The following is a 22,048-nucleotide window of genomic DNA, read 5'->3' on the forward strand; positions in this document are numbered from 1 at the left end:
AAATTAAGGACATTCCACTGAAGAGACAGAAGTGCCATTTTGTGAAGAAAAGGGATGACAGCTTCTTCCACTGGCAATGCAACATCAAGTAAGCCAAGACACAAATGATCCATTCCTTGTGCACACCACGATGTAAAATTGCTGACAAGAATTGCAAGTTCACATGTGCAGCAGATACAAACCCTTCATAGTTTATTGATGAAAAGAAATTCTAGTGAATTGCAAAGTGAAGTTCCAACTTTATCCCACTAACAGCATTTCAGGAGGAAAAAGTAACACCACCATTGAGCTTTACAATCCTGTATTTTTAGAAAATGACATTATGGTACATCAATCCCCCTCAACATAACAACATAACATGATCTTGCTCTTCAGCCCCCAGGCTACTCCCCAGTAACCTGAGCTGCTCCTGGCTTGCAGGTGCAGCTGTTCCAGCTGTGCACTCCCAGCTGACAACTGCCAGTGCCCAGCAATAGTTATGATCATCCATGCATGGAGTATTTGCTTTAAGATGTGGAGAACGACATAAAAATAGAAGAAACCATTTTCCATTTGTTTCCCAGCTCTAGGCTTCAAGCTATTTCAGATATCTGTTTATCCCAAATTTGCCCAGAGTGCACCAAGCAGCCTCTACTGGGTGTTACAAAAATCAACAATAAATGTGCAAGTGGTCACCTTAAAGTAACAGCAAGGACAATAATTAGATTAGTAATAACTTGATTTCTACTACCATGAATCAATCACAGGTTTCTAACATCTGATGTTGTGTGAGGAACCCAGACAATTATCTTATTTAGAAACTCTACATTTTGTGCACAACTTCCTAAGATACACAATGTCCTTCAGAATAATTCACTTTCTGTGAATACTTCATGAGAACATTTGCTCTTGTGTTGCCATGAAAGGAACAACTTACAAAAAGAGCCAGGTGGCTTAGGAATATCCATCCAATCTATATTTGCACTCTATCTACAAACTGGCCTTTTAGGAACCTTGGAAGAAAAAAAAAATATCCTTAAGATTTCTCTCTACTGCCTATGAAAGAAGGGTTTGGTCAAACAGGAGCTGAGAATTCCCCTGATCAGTGACTTTATATCAAGCTCAGCAAAGCAAAGCATTACCCAGACAATTCAGGGCTACTGTGTTCAGGCTCTTGTGAAAAATGGTGAGGGAAAAACTCAGGATTTTGGTAAACTCCAAAAATACAAGCAGTTAATTTAAGAGTCTTGTTTAGGACTGATGGTGTGGGTCAGCCCAGCTGCAGGTTACAGATGTTACCAACACTGAAATCCTCTCCTGGTCTCCTTGCTCAGTGTTTGAAGGGTCTGGAAAAGCATGAGAAGGTTTTCTGGGACCTCTTTATGATCCTGGAGTGCAAACAGCAGGAGCAGCTTTGCTCATGCACAGTTCCAGGCTGGCACAGATCACCAAGAGGTCACTGCTGAGCACTGGGGGAGGACAGAGCTGCTCTTGGCTTTGCCCTGGGCCAGCAGAGGCAGCTTACACTGGCTGTAAAACCTGCCTGAACATCACTCCAGATATCCTCACAGGAGACCAGTTTAAATCTAAAATCCTCCCCCTTTATCCTGCAAAGATAGTGATATTTTTTTTTTAAACCAACCACTGTTAGGCTGTTTTAAAGCAGAACAAAGGACTCTCAAAAATTATTTTTTTCAAAGTGAATCAGAAATTCTGATAAGAGAACAAGATATTTACAGCCACTTAAAAAAATCTACTTCACATCTCCATCTCCCTTCAGCAAAGGTTTTCTCAAATATATTCTTCAAAGCCATGAAAATTAATTTTGCAGTGTCACTCACAACCTTGCCTTTCTGAAAAGAATGCTTCATTAGAAAGTTTTCTTCAGCTTCCACTGCCCAGGCAGTATCTTCTTTATCAATTCTGCCCAATTTGTCCCATAAACTCCCTGGTTTTTCCTTTCCAGCTCCTCTCCCTCCTGCCCTGCCCTTTGCAGCCAGGCTGCAGTGGCTCTGTCCCTTCCCTGTGAGCAGACAAGGCACCAGCACTTTAAAATGCCAAAAATACACCTCTCCTTTCTATTGAATCTCCTAGAAATACTTCCAGACTCATGTTCAGAAGTTGAACACACCAATTACAAGGTTTTTTTCCCACCTATTTTTCTTATTAAGCTTTACATAAAAATTCACTTATTTGCACTTGCAGAGGAGGAAGCCCTTGAGACACAAGTGGGACAAACATAAAGGTCAAGGAGGGCAGCAGAGAGGCTGCACCCATCCCCACAGCTCTCACAGAATCCCAGGAACAGGGAAGGAATGACAGAAGTCATCTGTAAAAGACTCAGCTTCATCTCATAATATGCTACAACAAATTTTGCCCCTGAATGTTTTTGGATCTACCATTTGAGAATAGATGTGAATTTATCTGCTCAAAAACTGCTTAATCTACTGAATCCATCATGTTAAAACACATTGAGCCTGCTTATACATCTTGTGGTAAAAGGAAGCTTAGAAACAAAATCTCCTTGTTCTAAAGGTGCTGTCAAGTGTCTGAACTCCTGAAGCCAACTAACCTGGAAGGTGGGATGTTACCTTGTACCTCAGCATGGTGACTCTGAACAACCTTTGTGTGTCAGGCTCACGATGGGATGGTTTGCTTTGATATTAAAATTAGTCTGGAAAAAAAAGAAATTCACCCTGAAATCAGACTGCAAGTTTCCTTATGCCATGAACAAAACTGACAAGAGAACACTGTTTCCTCCCCACCTCTAAAACTGTGAGAACAGCACAAAAGTAACAAAGGAAACATTAATTTGGGGGCTTTATTTAATTTTTCTTTTCTTTCTTTTTTTCTTTTTTTTTTTTTTTTTAAGATGCTACATAGTCAAACAAGATTGGTCTTTTTACGGCATAGGACTAATTTACTACTGATATTTTTGTTTCTCCCCTAAATAGACTTATTTACATACAAAAACAGTTTCCTGACCACTGTTTCCCCAATGCTCAGATGACCAAAGCTCCCAACAATGGTGTAGTGCCCAAAACACCAGGAGGCAGAAGAATCTTGCACCACTACAGCAGCAAATTTTTAGTTCTCGTCACTGGCTTTGAACAGGTGCCTTTTCATACCACAGAGAATTAGTCAATTTTGTGATAATAAGGAAACATGAGATGAAATACATTAAATAAGTCAAATATGCATTAAACATCTCTGAATAACATTTTAATTCAACTAAATGAACCAACAGCAATGTAGCTTGGTCCCTTGGTGAGAACAAGGCATTGACCTTTATTCTGAACGAGCCCCTCGGTGCTGCCCAGCTCCCTCAGTGCTGCCACACCCAAGGCTTTGCAGCTTCTCACTACTCATTTAAGTGCCAAGAAATTGGTAACTTGCACAGAGTTGAAGACACTGACAGAAACTGTTAAATTCAAGAGCAGAATGGTGGATTAACGTATTTTACAGAAGTTATCAACACCTCCTGCCTAACCCAGCTCCAAACATCCCTAGGGCCAGCTCCAGCAGTGGAGGAAGAGGTTTTTCTAGTTTTCCTTTTTTTTTTCTTTTTTTTTTTTAAAAAGAGGTAATCCAGCAACATGTACCAGGGCCTAAGAATGTTTAAAATGACATATACAATATTCCATTGTAGTGTTAATTCAGGATTTTCTCCCCCCTTCATCATTGAAGCATATTCTCTTTCATTCATTCCCTCACCGTACATTTTGAACTTTCTAGATTATGTTACATAGTATTTGTGCAGGGGTAATTTAAAGGCAAGACCTGTGAGATGTCATACATTAATTTTTTTTAAACATTGTTATGAATAAATTTAATCCAATGATATGGCAGAATCATCAAACCAATTTACAATTTCCAGCATGCTGCCTCTACAAGGCTATTTTTCCTATAATTACACCAAAGACAAAGAACAAAACCACCAAAGCAAGTAGTCTGGAGCTGAGCCCTTCGTCCTTGACAGCAGCTGCAGAAGGAGATATTGGGTTGTTTGTCTGGGGTACCTTCCTCATCCGCAGTCCATCTTCTTCCTAAAGGAAGAGAGATTGATTATCTCTACAAAAAAAAGCCTTAAATATTCACCCTCCTCATATTTATTTGGGTGGGTGTTATAGAATAGGTGAAAGCAATTTTACAGCTAAGTTAGAGCTCTGTGTACTGAATGATCCTGATACTGAATGAGAAGGAAGGGTGGTGAGGCAGGAGGGGAAAGCCAAGGGAGTGGGGAAGCACTGAGGAGCCCTGCAGGAACTCCTGCCCAAAGCCTGGAGATGGCTCCAGAACTTCAGCAAAACGATGGAGGAAATGCCATGAAGGTGCTTTGCTTGCTCCATAACAGGAAAGGTGTTGTTGAGGAAAATGTTTCTCAGCAGAACTCAGATGAAGCTGCATGTTTTTCACAAGCCAAGGCAATTACACTCCTCATTTTCCATGTCAGATGGCACAAGCAGATCTTCCAGCCCTTGAAGTGAAATCAGCTTCCCCATCATATTAATGCTGACATTTTGACATGAATCTAATGGCAATAATTAGGATATTTTCTTGATAGGAATTTGGCAGCTCACCTGATTTAAAGATGAGACAACAGATAAAACAAAGCAACACCAGCAGAAATTCTCATTCCAGGTGGGAATGATGCTCCCCTCAGCTGTCCCTGAGCTGCTGTGCAGCACAGCTGTGTGTTAGCACACTCCACTCACACACACACACACTCTGAGCACTTCAGGAGAGGGGAAATGAGACTTTTGTGACTTAATTTGTGTCCAGCTGAAGCAACAGTGTTAGACTTTTTAACGTGATACAGTATTATAGTGCAAAAGTAAAAGGTATCAAAGCAAAAGTCTCCAGTCTCTACTTAAATACTCAAGAAACAAAATTGTAATGAAAGTTACTGCAGTCTTCAAAATTGTCAGGTAACTGGAGCTCAAAGGGCTTGGGGTATATCAGTCTTTCTCACTTTTGAATTTAAAGGGGCACCTACATGATCTGAAGGTGAAGTTATTTTTCTATTAATTAATTAATTTATTTACTAATTGAAAGCCACAGGGTATCCAATACCTCACTGCTGCTCTAATTCTGAATGGGGACAACTGACTTTGGTAAACAATAAAATGCTGTTTACATACAACACACTTTATATAGAAACAACAAATGTTCATTTAAAATATTTTAATTTCCTTCTGACAGTGACTCCAGCCTGACATTGACAGCACCTGGTAGCAGGCAATTTAGCATTACTTTCTGATATTTTACAGGTGTTTTTAACACTCCACAAAGGGGCAAAGAGCTCCCCTATCTGGGATGTTACTGTAAGAAATCACCTCAATTCCAGATAGCTCTTGTAGAGTGCTTAGTCAAGACCAATTTGCAAAAAAATTAAATAAAATCATATAGAACTTAAGAGTCCTGAGTTGCTGGCAAAACAGGAACACAAGGAGAAGTTAGGGCCATGTCTGTTATGTACACATATTATTTCTGTGCAAAACAAAACTGTTTTCAAGAATTCCTTCATGCATCAGGCAGCCAAGCAGCATCAGAGCTGGGAGAACAGAGCTCCTTTCACTGGGCTGCAGGAGTTACAGCATCCACACTTTCCTTGGTGCTGATATCCATGGAAGTACACACTTACAGCAAGTCAAGCTACTGTAAGAAGAATTTTTCAGCAGAGTGATAAAGGCTTCTCAATTACTGGATTTCCCAGCCATGTACTGGATATGACAGGAAGCCCATTTCCCATTCATCTGTCTTAATTTGGCCATTTCAGCAGCACATTACAGGTGCAATTACTGAAACACTCAGTATTTGCACAACACTGCCCTCAAGCTCCCATGGTTTGGGAGAAGGGGCCAAGTCCAACATTGAATGCTTAATTCAGACTGAGAAATTAGGTGGGAAAAGAAAAAAGAGGGGGAATTCACTCCTCTGGGTTGCTACCCAATCTCCTTCTGTGACTGCATGACTTGTGCCTCCTTTCAAAGGAACCATTGATTTCAGCACCTTCTCGGAGTTTACAGAGAAACCTGAATTATCTTTTACTTTATAGACAGTAGTAAAATATTGTGCTAAGGTCAGGTAACCAAACCTTTAAGATGGAAGCTTCTTTTTCAGGAAAGGGGTAAATCTGAAAAGAAAACAACAGCAATCTTTACCTTAAACTGTTTATTCTCCTCCCGTAACCTCTGAACTTCTACTTGAAGCCTCTTATAGTCTTCCATTACTTTCTTAACTTCAGTGTCATCCAAAGAAGAACTTATTGATTTAGACATTACAGAGGAATCTGTCTTTGTTGCAGTTGTGGATACAATTTTATTTATTTCTATGTCATGCTGTTAAAAAAGGATAGAGTGATTTTTGGTTAGTTATTAACACCACACCACACACCTGATACATAGGAGGAGAATCAGGTAAAATTGTCTGTGCACACCTGACACGTGCCTGTATCAAAAGAAACAAACAGCATTTTGCTTTCTGTAACTCTACTGCTATCCCAGAAAACATCAGGTCAGCAGCAGTAAGTGAAGAGAGAATGACCTTGACTTTTCAGACCCTGCACATACAGAAATGTCCCTAAGCCAGGTCCACACCCAAGGGTCTCCTTCCCCTTCCCTCCCCAGGCACAGCACAAGCAGCCACTGCAGGACCAGGACAGTCTGCAGCTCCCTCCCCTTCACTCCCACTCCTGGCTGTCCCCTCTCCCTATTTCTGTGTTTCTGTGGGGATGCAGGAATTTGCAACCCAAGCTGGAAACAAAGCTCAGATCTCCCAACCCTGCTCCCTCTCCTGCCTTTGGATCTCCTCCATGCTCTGCACTTTGGAAAGGGTCTCTCATAAAATCAAACCTCTCCCCAGCCAATTACATAATCCTAATTACAGCCTGTTCAGTGCAAGGCAGAACAAGTGTGCCTTTAGTACCTGCACACTAGGAAGAATTTTTCAGTTTATTCAATCCATTACCAGTTTTATACTGGACAATACATATTTGCATTACAAATTATCATGTCTATTACCCTAACAAGAAAGGATCCTACAATATTATAGATGATTATTTCAATATAAATCCTAACTGCATTTGTGTCTTCCTCATCAGGTTTCTATCAATTCACCTGACAAAATCAGAGTTGTACTAAGGAAGTGTTGGACAGGCAGTGAAATTTATATTGCTGATGATTATAACTGCTTCACTATAAACTCTGAGCTTCACAACCAGCAATCAGCACCTTTAATTTTTTTTTTAAGTATTCTTTATCCTGTGACCTTTCACTAAATGACAACAGATCAACTCAAAAATTGCTTTGTGCTACTGTTGCATTTATGAAGTTTAAACTGCTGTTAGTTACACCAAGGATTCCCAAGATTTTAAATAGTTTACATTGTGTTTTTAAAGGGTGATGCCATCCAGGCAGTGAAACAGAGGGTTCTGTCTTGTGCTTATACAGCTGTCTGTACAAACATGCCATTTTACAGGGTTTACTGTGGTATTAAGTCAAATCACTCAATATGCATCTGAAAATACTCACAGGCTTATCATTCTCTGCTGGTAGCTCAAACACACACCTAAGTTTCGAATCCATGAGTTCTTCTGGTTTTGCTTCTTTCCACTGGAATAAGTTAATATTAATTTCATATTAAACATATTAGTACAATCAGGCAGATTGGAAATGCAGTGCATTATGTAAACAAATCACATCATTTCACTCAGAAAGAACCCACAGGTGTTTATCACACTACCATTAACCACAGACAGGATGAAAAATGAGATCAAAACCAAAACTGAGTGGTATCATAAAGACAGACCAGATACTATGAAGCAAATCATCCTAAATAGTCTGAAACTTCCACAGGTAATTTATGAGAGAACTGGGAGCTGTATCAGAGTAATTAGCAGAGATGGGGGGAGTAATGAACCTGCTTAAAGAAAAAAAAAGTAAAAAAAGTAAAAGGAGGGGTGAATTCAAGGGAAGGGAAAGATAACAAGCCCCCAAATCAATCACAGAGTGAGTTCTCAGCTCTCTGGCCAGTGGAGTTCCTGTTCAAACTTTTCAAATTTCACATGAGCTTTTCTTCCTGACTAGAATGAATACAGGACTGTTCTTCCCCCTCCTTGCTTTCCACATCCTTGTTTTTCAGCATCAATGTCTGAACAGCACCAGATGTGCTACATACTGAGGGATAACTTCCCCTCACTCCTTCTCCTCCCTTCAGCTGGGGAGTCTGCCATAAACAAGATTCCTTACAACCTTTTTAATAGGGATCAGCAGTGATAGACCTTTGCTCAGTATCAGCTGTAACCCTGAAGTGAAAAGATTTATTCTCAGTGATAATAAACAGCAAGAGGTGTCCACACTTCTACCCTGGAGTTCTCACGTGCTCCTCTTCACTTTGACCATCCTCCTGGTAGCCTGGTATTCCTCAGCATATCTCAAGTAGGTGACAAATTATGGCTAAGCCCATGCAAGCTGGAGTAGTATTTAACTCATCCTAAACAGCTGAATCGAGGTTCAGCTCTTCTGGGGCTGAAGTCAGATCTATTTCGAGCTCCTTGGCTGCCTGTGAAGTGTTGAAAGCTTTATAGTACTCCCATAACGGGTCTCACCTGTTCATCCAGGATAGGAAGAGATCTGGAGAGTGGTAACAAAACTGAGAACTGATCAAAGTGTTACAGGAAAAGGAATCCAATCGGTCTGGAGAGCTTTGGAAAATTGAAAGGCCCATCTAGGTACTAAAAAACATTCTTTGCCAGCAGAGTAACATTTGTCATGGTATAAAGTAACTCATAAAAATTAAAGAGCTCAAAAGAAAGGCAGACTGACTTATCTTTCTAGTGATGCAGACATTTTATTACTATTGCTGTTTCTCCCACTGGATCTTATTTTGAGCCCATTAAACAAATATAGTTCCATAAATCAGTTTCAGAAGGGAAATTATTAACCTGCAGAATGCCCCAGCTTTAAGAAGCTATTCAGAAGAAGACACATATTGTAAAGACTACTGCAGAGTATTTTTGGGTTGGCTTTTTTGTTTTTAAGTAGCACACACAAGCCACACACTTTTAGAATAATGGTATTTTTACATTGTGTCCCTAATAGCCCCTGGATGTTCTCTCAAGCTAACAAAAGCCAGGTTACAGAGAGCTTCCTTGTGCCTTCTTCTGGGGGCAAATCTTGCTGATAAAGGAAAGCCAGCAGTTGACACAGTGGTTTACTCCTCTGCAGGTTGTCTTACTGTAGCCTGACATCTTATTTTTATGTCTTTTGTCCTTCTCTGCTCCAGCTCCTACATATTTCTCCTGCTCTCATTTGTAATCCACAGGACAGAATCTATGAGGGCCTTTCATTTACAAAGCCACAGCAGACACAGGTAGGGATAAAGAAAAGTACAATACTGGTAAATCATCCTCCTGCATCTTGCAGAAGGAGCTGCTCAAGAGAAGACTCAAGACTGAGAGCAGATGCATAAAAATGATGCCACAGACTTAGAATATATTCTGTATATCCTTAGAATATATGATTCAAGCTGCCCTTTCTAAAGAAGGATATATTGCAAAAAACTACAACTACTTATTTCATGATGTGGCATCCCATTACTGACAGCAGCTTCCTAAAGAAGCAACCACAGACAACAACTCTCAGTGCAAGATTCCTGGGGCTCAAAATAACAGAAAACTCCTTGCCATGCAGAGATGGAAATCTGGAAAAGCTTCCAAGGACCATTCCAGTGTGGTTTGCCAACACCCCTTCAACAACGCAGTCAAAGGACTTACAACATTCTACAGTTAGAAAGAAATCCATTTAAAATCATTTCAATACTTACTACTGCTTCCATATCTGAAGTATCAGCTGGAGCAAACATAGACTGAACCATAAACTTGTGTTTACTTTTCTCATTAGGGTCATAGTCAAAAGGCTGTAGCATCACTGGAAGAAAAAAAACCCAGAACACATTGCATTAACATTGCTCTGCTGCAGAGTCATGCACTGATGACACAGCCACCAGATTCCAGAAAAACAAACATCAAAATGGTTTCAAGTTGTCTGTTGTTAAGACCAAAGCAGCAGCTGAGATCAGGAACCTCACTTTAAACCAGAATTTTGAAAGGAGGCAAGAGAAACAGATTTCCTCAGTCTGTATAAACTTTGGTCTGAAAATTCTGGAAATGCTGATCACTCTACATAATTCTGTACACAGCTATAGCAAGATACCAATAGTCACTTATAGGAAATAGGATCATTTACATATCTTCTGGGACAGAGGGAAAAATTTTCCAAGACAGCATCTTTTTGTCTTGCTCCATCCTTGGGGCAGAAGTAAGGAGCATTTTGATGAGCTGTACACACAATATTGCTGATGGTGCCCGAGAACAGCTACAGAGGCAAAGTCAAACATTGTAAACCTTGAGGTTCAAGTCTCAGGATGGAAATTTCCTCTAAAAAGTTTAAGAGTCTCATGGCATTTGATTTATCAAGTACAAGTATTTTGCTTCCCCAAATAAGTTACTGAAAGTTTGTTACCAATTTATAGCCAGAAGTTTATAGTTAAATGTGATGCAAACTTTGCCTATGAAAGGCATGCAAGGAATGTATTTCTCTTCACTCAAAAAATAAAAAGCGTCCCAAAATTTACTTATGCAGAAAATGACTCTCTTTAGGGGCCAGAGAAGAAGGAACAGCAGGTTTAGGGAGTGTGTGTGCTTTAATTAAATTTTTTAAGCAATATTGGGAATTTCCATGACTTTGCTTTTGGGTTAAAGCAACCTGAAGAGGGACAATTGGGTATTCCATTTACACAGAATAATCTTTAATCACAGTGGTCACTTGGAACTCCCACATTTGCAAATGACACCTGGATATTCAGCTACTGGGGCATTAAAAACCATGAGCTTGGCTTCACCATGAGACAGGACATGTGGAAATAAGCAACCCAATTTACACAAACATGTTATTAGGCACTGCAAAAAGCCTCCACCCCCTCAAATTGCAAACGAAGCTTGTAAATACTGCCATTACTGCTAACAAAAAAAATGGTCTAAGGTTTAAAACTTCACATTTTATGACCTCTCTTACTTCAGCCCCTCAATCACTAAGAAGAGAAGCAGGTCAAGAATTAGGAGCATTTTCAAGTACTGGTGCTATCAACATTATGTGCCCAAATTCATATGCCCTAATTGTAGGGGTTTGTTGTATAAAAGCAATATCCAAAGATCCCATTTATTGCAAATGAAGGCAAGTCAAACCAATTTGCCTCCCTTAATGAGCAGGATATGTTATGGCTGCGCCATCTTTACTGTGCACACAATCTGTGGCCATCAACAACCACATGCCTTTTAAAGCCCAGAGAGAAGGCAGGCAATAAATTCTCTCAGATGAGGTGCTTTAAAAATTATTAGACATTTTAAACTCACCTTGCAGTAGTTGGATATTATCTAAAAAAATGTTTGCAAATTAACTGGCTAGCTTTAAAATTATTTTCCACACAGGAGTGACTGCACTGTGAAAGCACAACTATTTCAACACTGCTGGACACATCACTGAAAAGCAGCAGCATTGTTTTTTCTCCTCTGGAGCAGACAAATAATTTCAATTGTAAGATCCAACTGGATACCAGAAGTACTCAGCATTTATGGAACTTCTACGATTGTGGCTTTTTCAGCTCGCTTTGCTGAGTGCAGCTATCAGCTCATTTGAAAATCCTCATTTCCCAAGGGACAGTGCTGAATCCATCCTGGAATGCCAAATGATCACTGCTCCCAGCTCCATTCACTGAACCACAAGAGCCAGAGAGGGCTTGACAGCACAGACGTTGTTAGCACTTGTATTTTTAGATCAATACATGAAAGCCACATTGACACAAATTATTCAGCAAATGTCTTGTAAGCCAGATGGAAAGCTCAAAAAGATGTACTTTTTTCAAGAGGAAACCAAACCATTTTAATATTTATCCACATACTATTGGGGTTTCTGTGAAAGATTAGTTCCATAAAATTGCTCTAATTGCTGGAGAAATTGCTAGTGAGAATGTGGCTCCTTTGCTCTGAATGGAAATCACAAACCTTATGCAAAAATTATGTGAGAAGTATGTTCCTACAGAATGCCTTATCACATCAGAGGTCCCATCTGGTCAGAAGTTTCAATTTTCACCAGCAATCAGAGTTTTAAGAAACAAAATTATTAATGTGATCTTCAGGTTTACAGTCAGCAGCATCCATCAGGCAGAGATGTACCTCAGCCACTTCCCAGGCTGCTCACCCCAGAGCTCCAGCACCAGCACTGCTCTACCACAAGCAAAAACTGCAGAGTCACTCAGAGATCAATGGCCATGGGTTTTCTCACACATTCCTGCAATATCCCCACATTTTATGCTCAGTAGAGAGCTAAGGAGAGGCACTGACCACCCAACATGCTCCTTCTTTTCCATAGAACAGTTCACTGGCAAAGTTAGTTACAATTAGTTAGAAGCATTAAACTCCTCTGGTTTTCCTAGAATAAACCAGCTTTTCCAAAGAACAGTGGAAATCTGAAGCAGGGAACACCTTTAACACCTGCTAGGATCTAGCTGTCCTTTCCAAGAGCAGAAGGAACAGAAAAGTCTCCCAGCTCAGATAGTCAGCAACCTTCCTCTAATTTCCATCTAAATTTATTAATGGCCTGTTTACTTGGTCCTGGACCAGCACTGCCCTAAAGCTGAAATACCAGAGAAGGAGAAGAGTCATTTACTTCTGGTGCCCTCCAGGCCATCAATCACAGTAACTCCTGGCCTACTGGTAAGCTTGAGCCAGACTTGGTGGGCTCTGTCCAGGCCAGGCTCCCCATTCATCCTCTGCACCTGTTTTGGTTTGAGCTCCTCTAATTACACATGCAGGAAACTTTACTAGAGCCTTGAACCACAGCATTTATGCCCTCTCACCTCTTCCCTTATCCAGATGTATGATGCTACATCTGCCTTCCTCACAGCCACATTGTGTACTATTATTATTATTATTATTAGTATTAGTATTATTATGTTTATTATCTTGCTAACCCCAATCAGGCCCCTTCATTCAACAAGCCTGCAATTGTAGCCAGAGTATTTTATTCTCCAAATATGTGATTTTGCAGTTTTTCTAATCAAACTCATCCCATTTCTTTTACTGTAGCCTTCAAGGACACCTAATTCTGCTGTCTATCTTCAATCTCTCAACTTTACAACATCATCAGAGTTTTTAGTGTACTCTTTGTTCCAGAATTGCTGGCAAAAGCATTAAAGAAGATTGGGACCAAGAATCACTCTCAAGGAACATCACTAGTAGCTCCCTGCTTTCACATTTCCATCCACATCACTGCTCATTCTTAGGCAGCTCATTCAACAGACTGTCAATTTATTTGTTCTTTTCTACCTTTATCAATCATTTTCCCAAATGGCACTGCAAGGAATTCTTCATGGTCTGGATGGATCAAATCTACCACACTTATGTCATATAAAATACCCCAACCAGAAACAAGGGCAAGCCTCAAGATCCTTGTGGAATTCCATCACCTCAGGCAGAGGTGAGCAAAGGACACACATCTACAGAAAGGAGCAGAATCCATTGCACCATCCCACCTTTGTTTCATGTTTACATAAATAAACATAGTATTATTGAAATATTTACAGAAATTTTAAGTGTTGAATTTGTGAAGATCAAGATAGAATTTTAGAGCAGGCAGGCAAGAACAACCCAAAACTTGGTAGTTTCTGCTTGGGAGATCTGTGGGAACAGGGCACGGGAGTGACACTGCCAAGGAAAGTTTGGGAATGCAGCAGTGGATGGGATACAATCAGTGCCTGAGGGAATGGGGCAGAGCCACTGTGACTACAGAGCACAGGGCTGCAGCTCCATTCCTGCCTTTTCAAAGCCAGGAAAGCTCAGAAAATACTAAAAATCCTCCCCGGATATTCGAGAGCAAGCTCAGCTCCTCCTCCCTGCTAGGAGGCGTGTTCAGACCGCTCTCCTCAGTGGGACACTGGGCAGGGACGGTGCCATCTGCAATTCCATCCACTGCAGACTCACCAGCATCTGCTGGCATTCCTTCACTTCTCCTTTGTAATCCATTCACGGCTTTTACTGAGGTTTCAAAGCCACAAAATCAGCTATCCGTGCTGAAATCAGAGGTGCTTAGCAGCAGTGCAATGTGTGCAAATGGGCCTTTCCCAGCACTGCAGCCCCAGTGCCATGGAATCAGATGACAGCGCTCACACAGCTTCCCGACAGTTACATAAACTCAGCTGTTAAAATTACATGCCATTATATAACAGGTGAAAACACAGGCTCCAAACCTGACATCCCAGCAGGCAGCACATGCTGACAGGGCCTCAAATGCTGGTATTTAGCAGAAGCTGTGATATGGCATAAGAAGGCAGCATTTGAGACTCCACTAGATTAAAGTGAGCTTTATTTTTCTAGCATTTTGTTAAGTCTTTAAATGAGCCATCATATTAATGTGAAATAAAGTGGAACTGCTGCCTCTTAGAGCAAAATATCTTCTCATATACTCACAGGAAAATAGTACAGACACAGTTTCACAGGAGTGTAACAAAGGCATCTGGTTACTACAGAGCAAGAGGCTGTCCCAAATTCAGCTCCAGGCAATAATATTCTCTGAGACTAACAAATGCTGAGGCACTGATTTTTTTGGAGACAAGGTGCAGCACCAATGCAGTGCTATCAGTGCCTGTGGTAAAGCCAGTCAGCAATTGCAAAGGGAACAGATTGCATATAGTAAACACAACCCAATTAGCTTAAGTGTCCAGAAGTTACTGTATTAACTACATTTTAATATTTCTCATCAGTAGTATTTTCACTAGGTTTGAAGGAATTCAAGCCCTATTTTTATGCCCTGTGCAAGACTTGAATTAAATGACTGAAAAGATAACTGATTTAGAGGCAAAGAAACAAATTCTATTTATTTTTCACTTCATTAACTCCAAAATCAGTCTTTTGTTCTCAAGCAATATTACTCCATAGTAAAGGTTAAACACATCTTCCCCCTTTTCTATGAATCTGAAAACAATTGTATTTTTCAAGTTATAACAGTGCTCTCTTTGATGCTTCCCATCCAAAGGATCCCATCTGCTGATCAAAACCAAAGACACTGCCATCCTCAAGTCCAAAATCAGGTCCCATGCATGGTTTGAATGAGTTATCTAAGGAACAATGAAAGTGTGCTACTTGCATTTTAAAATATAATGTTAATATAAGGATTGGCAATTTAAGATTGTTATTTATTACTACTCTTAATAGCAGCATGGAATTATTAGAACACACATGTGAGAATGTGATTAAATATACCACAGCCATTTTCCACACTAACCAAATCATAAATCACTATAAATAAGGTTATCAGAAATTCTTAAAGCTGTGTAAGCAAGAGCAGAGCACAGCTCAGGGTTAGCACAGCGGTCTCATAACTCAGCTTTACTCCTAAGATCCACGCTCTACCTGGGGTGCCACAGGGAAGGAAAAGAAGCTCCTGGCACCATAACAAGAGATGCTTCCTACAACACCTGCCTGCACTGTATTTGCTCAAGGTGGAGCTAAGGGGCACTTGTGAGCAAAACTCAACACTGAGATCAAGACAACATTTCAAAAGGTCTGGTAAGAGCCTGCAAAGGAAGGAGGCTTTTAATTTTCAAAGTTCATCTGCAAGATGAAAAGCATCCACATCTTTATAGCACAAAGATAATTTGTAGCTAGAAACCATGCTAATTTTCATTATCATTTCATTGATTTCAGTGCATTTGATATGCTTGCCTGCAGCTAGTATAGATGACAGACAGCTTTACTTGGGAATTGTTCCGACTTTTAAAAATCTCCATTTCTCTCCAGAGAGCTTTTTCTTTTACATATTAGTCATTTCAGAGCTCACTGGGTACGTGCTGGCCCTCTCCTGAAGCAGAAGAGCTTTGCCTGCCCCACCTGGAGCTCCCACCACTCCCTGGTCACCTCCTCCCTGCCATTCCCCTGGGATTAACTGCAAGGGAGGCACAATCCTGCAGCCCTTTGCACACCCAATTTGACACCACAGAAATCCCAAAGACAACAAATCAATGAGTGTGCAAATATGGGCATGTATAAGAAGACTCATAGGATTAGAGTTGCTTAATTTTACAGTCCAAAGTGGTTTGGGGATCAGTTTTTATTTTGTTGAAGCAAGTTCTCTCCAAGGGTGAGGTGTTTAAATATTTTACATTTTATTAAGTAAGAAACTGAACTCAATTTTTACATGTTCATTTTTTTCAAGTAAAAAGCAGTAGTTTTAGCTTCCCAAAATTTTATCCCAGGCGAAAAGAGGTTGGTAGGAGCAAACTGTATAACCTATCAACAATATTTCTTATTCATGCCAATATTAATTTTTTTAGGAATAGCAAAGCAAATCTGAATCTGCAGGTTTAAAGGGATAATTTTCTTAACTCAAGCCTGACCTCATTCATCCAATATGCCACAACTACATCCTTTGATAGAATTCTTTATTAAGAACATGCATCAGAGAAGTTATTGAGAGAATATATTATCAGCAAGTTAACACACAGATACTGTTTGTAAGAATACTCAGCTCTTTATGCTTTCAGAGTAAGCCACTCCTTTGCTTTTCCATTACCAAACTTAGGCAAGTCAAGAGCTACTGACTCATTAGAGAAAATCATTAACTTTTCCTATGCAACAGCAAAGATTTAGTCATTTGACATTTTTAACACCAAAGGATACCGAATCTTCAAGGCACACAAAACAAGCATGGTTTGAAAGTAAATGTTTTCACTGTTGGTTAAATCAAAGGCAGATTGCCATCTGCCCACACTGGTCTAAACCAGTGGCTACAATCCACCCAGTTTTATTCCTCCCTCAATGTGCTCATCCAAGCACTTGTTTGACCCCGTGGTGAGCTGGTTCAGGAAGTTAAGCTGGCAAAAAACTAACTGTACAAAAATAATCCCAGAGGGAGGGCAGGGCTGCAGCAGAACTGGTTTGGATACGCTGGCTGAGGCTGTTAATGAACCATATCAATCATTTGTGTATTTCTGCCTTTTTCTTCTCCAAAACAAGATGTAAGACCAAACCTGTTACTTCTAGACCAGGAGTAAGGGAAGCAAGGATACATGAAATGGCTGCTTCTCCATGAAAACACAACCTCTTGGAAAAACCAAAATACTTTCAGGCTGCAAGGCATTCCAAGAAATAACTGATCACAAGAAGCTATTTTCAATCAGCAAAGAACTGCTTCAATGGCTTACCAGAAACATTAATTGATGTTCCTGCATCAATAATTCCACTGTTGGGCCTTACACAGTATCTACGTGGTGCTGTGGTCTTAACTTTGAAGCAGACATTTCTGTCCGTGGGGTTGCCGAGCTTCAGGTTTGTAGTGACCACATCTGTGAAAGGACCTGAGGAGGAGAGCAAAAGCAGACTTGAAATCACACAGAAAGCACTTTTCAAGCAGAGGCTAAGCAGGCTCTAAATCTCTGTTCACAAATCTTATAAAGTAATTAGATGTTCAATTTCCACCTGCAGCATGTACAGATAATCGTGCACGCAAAGCTGAGGCTGCAGGCAGGCCCCAGCCCAAGAGCTCATCATTAACAGCAAAACAAAAGGGGGAAATCATTCATACATTGTGCCAACACCACAACATGGCATTCAAAGGATGCCAAATTCCCTGCTGTGTCACAGTTGCTCCATTCTAGTCTCAGAAGCCCAGGCTAGCAGAGATACCACATATACCCATGCTGTAGGTGTAAGTAGTGAGTACATTAGTTTGTTAACCAAGGAATGGGGACCAAGGACTACCACAGACCCATCTGCACATGAAGCTGGACCTCCACAGAACCAGGATTCCTCCAGGCATTCAGGAATGCCACATCAAAAACAGCAAGACAAGCATACAGAGTGCATCTCCTTTTGCCTACCAAGTTTTAATTTTTTTTAATAAACTGTCTTGGCAACGAGAAATTATAGACTAGAAGAAATAAAGTAGCCTACCTCACCCAGGACAGGAAATAACCATGTGGAAATAGGAAAATTTTTAGACACTGAGAGCACTGGTGAAAATTTCCGTATTAGCAAATCCAAAATCAAACCATTGTCAAGTGCTGCAAAACCAAGTGCAGGCAGATCCTTTTCTCTCAGGCTCACTACCTAATTGAAACTCCCAAACCCCTCAGGCAGAAGAAAGGCTGGTTTCCTACAAGACACTGATAAATCAGACAGGTAGCACACAACTACAGTGCCTCACAGATGGCAAAGAAGTAAAATTAAAAGAAATATAACCACACTTTGATCAACTGTCTTCTCCATAGAAGTGATTAATTTGAGGCCTGAATAAAATACCTTCATTTGTCCTCAGGAGTAAAAGCAAATTAGTCCAAAAAAAGCATCAAACTTTTCCTTGCAGAAATGGCAACCCTAAAATTGAAAAAGGGTGAATGATGATGATAATAAAAATACTGGCAGGCAGCATTCCACCACCCTGCTTTGCCAGCATGGATGCCTTGATGTAATTTAAGTTTGCTTCTTATTCTACATAAATTTGTCTCCTAAAACAATATTTAATCCAGCTGTAACAGTACTACAGTCCTGCAACCTCTATCCTTGATCCAATTTGTTTAAAGTAATTAGAAGGGGAAAAGCCTCAAAACAATCACACACAGAATAACCCCAACCAGACAACAAGGCAGCACCACTTCTGTCTGCACCCTGAGCAAACCAGCTTGGCAATGCAATGGGAGCTAAAAAAAATTTGAAGGAGTAAAATTTTCAGATCCCATGGCAAAGATTTCACTAGACCTGTGCCTAGTGAAACACTGAGATGTGAAAGAGAATGAAGCACAGCTGTAAAGTTTTCTCTGTGTTCTGCATGCAGAGAGAGACTTTAAGCTAATGGAAAATAACTGGCCAGAAGCAGCCATGAGTTGTTAAAGAAGTTCAAATAAGCCAAATCATCAGAAAAATCCAGCAAACATTTAGGTGTGTAAGGGCAGAGGGCAGTAGCAGATCTTCAAAACAGCCCTAACGGAGAAATCCAACGTTTCAGAAGAAATTACAGGATGCCTATGCAATAAGGATGTGTCTTTACTAAAAAATTACAGCTTGATCTGTTCCAGCACAGGGGGAGGGTTGCCTGTACAGAGCCCTTCATGTGCAGCTGCATCCTCAGTAGTGCTTTACTGGTCTGCATGCTGGGATAGATTTCCTGGGGGAAATACCATGTTTTTACTTGGCTGATCCATGAATGTGCACAGGATTTGTGTGCCCCAGCAAAGAGCTGCTGTTTGAAATAGTAATACGACAACAATTCTGTGTGGAAAATAATTTCCAAATGGAATTACTTATTGCTAACATAGATCACACCAAAATATTTGGCAGCAAAACCTTTCAGCAGACGGAACTCATTTCTTCTTGTCTGCTTGGTGTTTCCTCTTCTGTTCTGTCCACTAAACCCTAAACAGTTTCTTTAGCTACATTTCCCCCAAATTACAGGTTTTACAGCCACCACAACTGTACTAGAAGGTTGACATCTGCTTCCAGCAAACCTGTGGGCAAGCACACTCATTCTGATGGCCCTGCTGCTCAAAGTCTGCAGCAAAGCAAAACACAGCAGACAAATGCAGGATTAACGTGCCAATTAAGGTCTCCTGAAGTAAAAAAATAAACAGACCACAGGGTATTACTCAGGGGTAACTGGGGCATGGCAGTGAAATATTATCACTTGGCTGGCCTGCCTTTCAAGAGCAAGGCCCATGGACTGCCAACTGGGGCTGAAATGAAACCTTGGTCGCCTGTTGTTGGATTACTACAGCCGAGGTTACAGGTTTTTGGGGAGGTTGGTGTATGTGGGAGAACTTATCCCAGGAGAGACACAAGGTAATTCTGCACTGGTGATACACCCTTGCTTTCCAGCATCTGGATTTGAGCACTGCAGATAAAGCTGGTGTGGGTATTAACAGTCAAGTGAGATGCACATCAACCCTGCAGCCTCATTCTCCAATGCAAGGCATTGGGACTTTGGGAATCGTACCCAAATACAGTAAGAGAAAACACCCTACAATCTTTCTGGTAACTTTGTCCTTGTCACGAGTGGATGGAATATTTACACAAGTTTATGCAACACCTGGACAATGCTTGTACTCCCAAGGTGGGTTGAAAGCACAGTGGAGCCAGACTGGTGCATCTGGATGGTCCTTGGGTGAAAGCAGCAAGTGAAGACTGACTTCTAAGACCCACAACCCTTACTTAATCACATTATTTTGTTTTGAATGTCTTTTTGATTGCTCATAATAATATTTCTAGATAAGTGGAGCTCATACTAAGGCAGGGTGCTTTCCAAATGACAATTTGCTCTTTAAAATCATCCCAACTGTTTTTCTCACATGGTTTTTAAAGATCATGAGAAGAATGCCACTGGTGTCATCTCAAGGACAAAGTTACGGGAAACAGGGTCTGTACATGCATCATCTGACATGGAGGTGTCACGGGAGCATGGAAGAATGTAGTAAATTGAATTTAGTGCTGAAAGTCTGCAATACTCCACAAGGGCTTGGTGACTTTCTCCTGCCAAAATAAAGTCAGCCCATGTTAATGCAAAGTGGGCATCCAGTGATACACAAGCTAGCAGTATTACTGAAAGGAAAAGAAACATCACCTCCTATACTCATAAAACAACAAATAGTAAGAGGTATCCTGGTTTTTCATAGGACTACTTTTGAGCAGGGTTGTTACTGAACTGTGACTTTTCACCCAGAAATCCACCCCTTCACCTCTGAAGATCACAATGTTACCTCAGAATTTTCCAGTCCATTTCCTATTCAAACACCAGTGCTGTATCAACCTTTCCTTAGAGAGCCATGCTGCAGTGTATGGATGGCATTGTAATATCTCACACCATTTTAGTAATGATAAAAAAGTCTGGGAATTAGGTCAAAAGAACATGATGTCAACTCTATTTAAATTTTAAATAACCCTCACTGCAATTGAAATTGCCCATAATTGTTTCAGCAAATTCAGGCTGATAACTTTTGGATGAGCACAGTACTCACTGTGAGTTCCCTGCCACTCGCTCCTCAAAGAAATCACATTACACAGCCACATCATTTGTACTACATCTTAACACAACCATCCCCCCTTAACCAAAATTCCATGCTTTGGCATGGCAAATAATCAGTGCTCATGCTGTTTGGCACATGAAGGAATTCAGCATAAGTGCCAGCAGAGGGAAAGCTTTGATGGCACAGGCTTGGGCAGGAACATTCAAACCCAGCAGGGACAGTCCTCTGCAGATCTGTACCTGCAATTATCACCACATCTTCATCATTAACTACACACATCAGCTGGGCCACAGGGTTGCTTAATTCCTGCATGAGCCCATCTCACTGCTGAGAGGGGAAGTGGTCTGGCCTCTCATCTCCACCAGCTGCCTGTGCAAGTTGCACTGTGTTCCTCTGCATGGGCCAAGAGCAGAGCCAGGGAGCTGCTGGGGCTGGAAATTAATCCACTTACCAGGGAGAGGGAGGGGGCAGTGGGGAAGAGAAAAAGGAGAAGCAGTTTTCAGCCAGAGTGAGCAGCACTCAGAGCTGGCATCAGGGAAACTGCATCTTCCTGCACAGCATTCTGCCAATTTAAGGTCTCACAGTTGCAGGTTAAAGCTTGCAAGCACATCTGGGCATACGTGCTGCAGTCACACTTGTAGTGTTGGCATAGCTGCTGAAAGTAATTAAGGCACATTCATCATTTTGTCTGTACTTAAATTTAATGCAAATTCTCAGCTGCTAAAAGCTAGGCATTCCTAAACATGTAGTGAACTCTTCAAAGAACAGCACTGCAGGAATACTGGATACAACTGGCAACCACTGATCCACAAGACTAAGAATAAATTCTTATCAAGTTGCCCATGTTATTCCCAGAGTGTTTTAGATGCACTTTCAGCATCTTCCCCTAAACTTTTGCAACTCCAGCTCACCACAGACATGTATCCAACAGCAAGGTAATTGGAAACAGCCAGCAATACAGGCAGAGCTCCTCATGAGATAACCTCTCTTGTACTTCCTTTGT

General features: G+C 40.8%; 1 protein-coding gene across 1 annotated transcript in view; it reads right to left on the bottom strand.

Annotated features, from left to right (window-relative positions):
* Positions 1 to 166: 166 nt before the first annotated feature.
* Positions 167 to 22,048, bottom strand: part of VAPB (VAMP associated protein B and C) — a 33,150-nt gene continuing 11,268 nt past the window's right edge. The window contains exons 2-6 of the mRNA XM_054644458.2: positions 17,236 to 17,388; positions 9,805 to 9,908; positions 7,512 to 7,592; positions 6,144 to 6,320; positions 167 to 4,025 (exon numbers count right to left, since the gene is read on the bottom strand). Of these exons, the coding sequence (XP_054500433.1) occupies positions 3,867 to 4,025; positions 6,144 to 6,320; positions 7,512 to 7,592; positions 9,805 to 9,908; positions 17,236 to 17,388 (674 nt within the window). The 3' untranslated portion in view covers positions 167 to 3,866. The remainder of the gene's footprint in view (positions 4,026 to 6,143; positions 6,321 to 7,511; positions 7,593 to 9,804; positions 9,909 to 17,235; positions 17,389 to 22,048) is intronic.

The sequence above is a fragment of the Agelaius phoeniceus genome, chromosome 17 (genome assembly GCF_051311805.1).
Source record: "Agelaius phoeniceus isolate bAgePho1 chromosome 17, bAgePho1.hap1, whole genome shotgun sequence".
In the NCBI taxonomy this organism is placed as follows: domain Eukaryota; kingdom Metazoa; phylum Chordata; class Aves; order Passeriformes; family Icteridae; genus Agelaius; species Agelaius phoeniceus.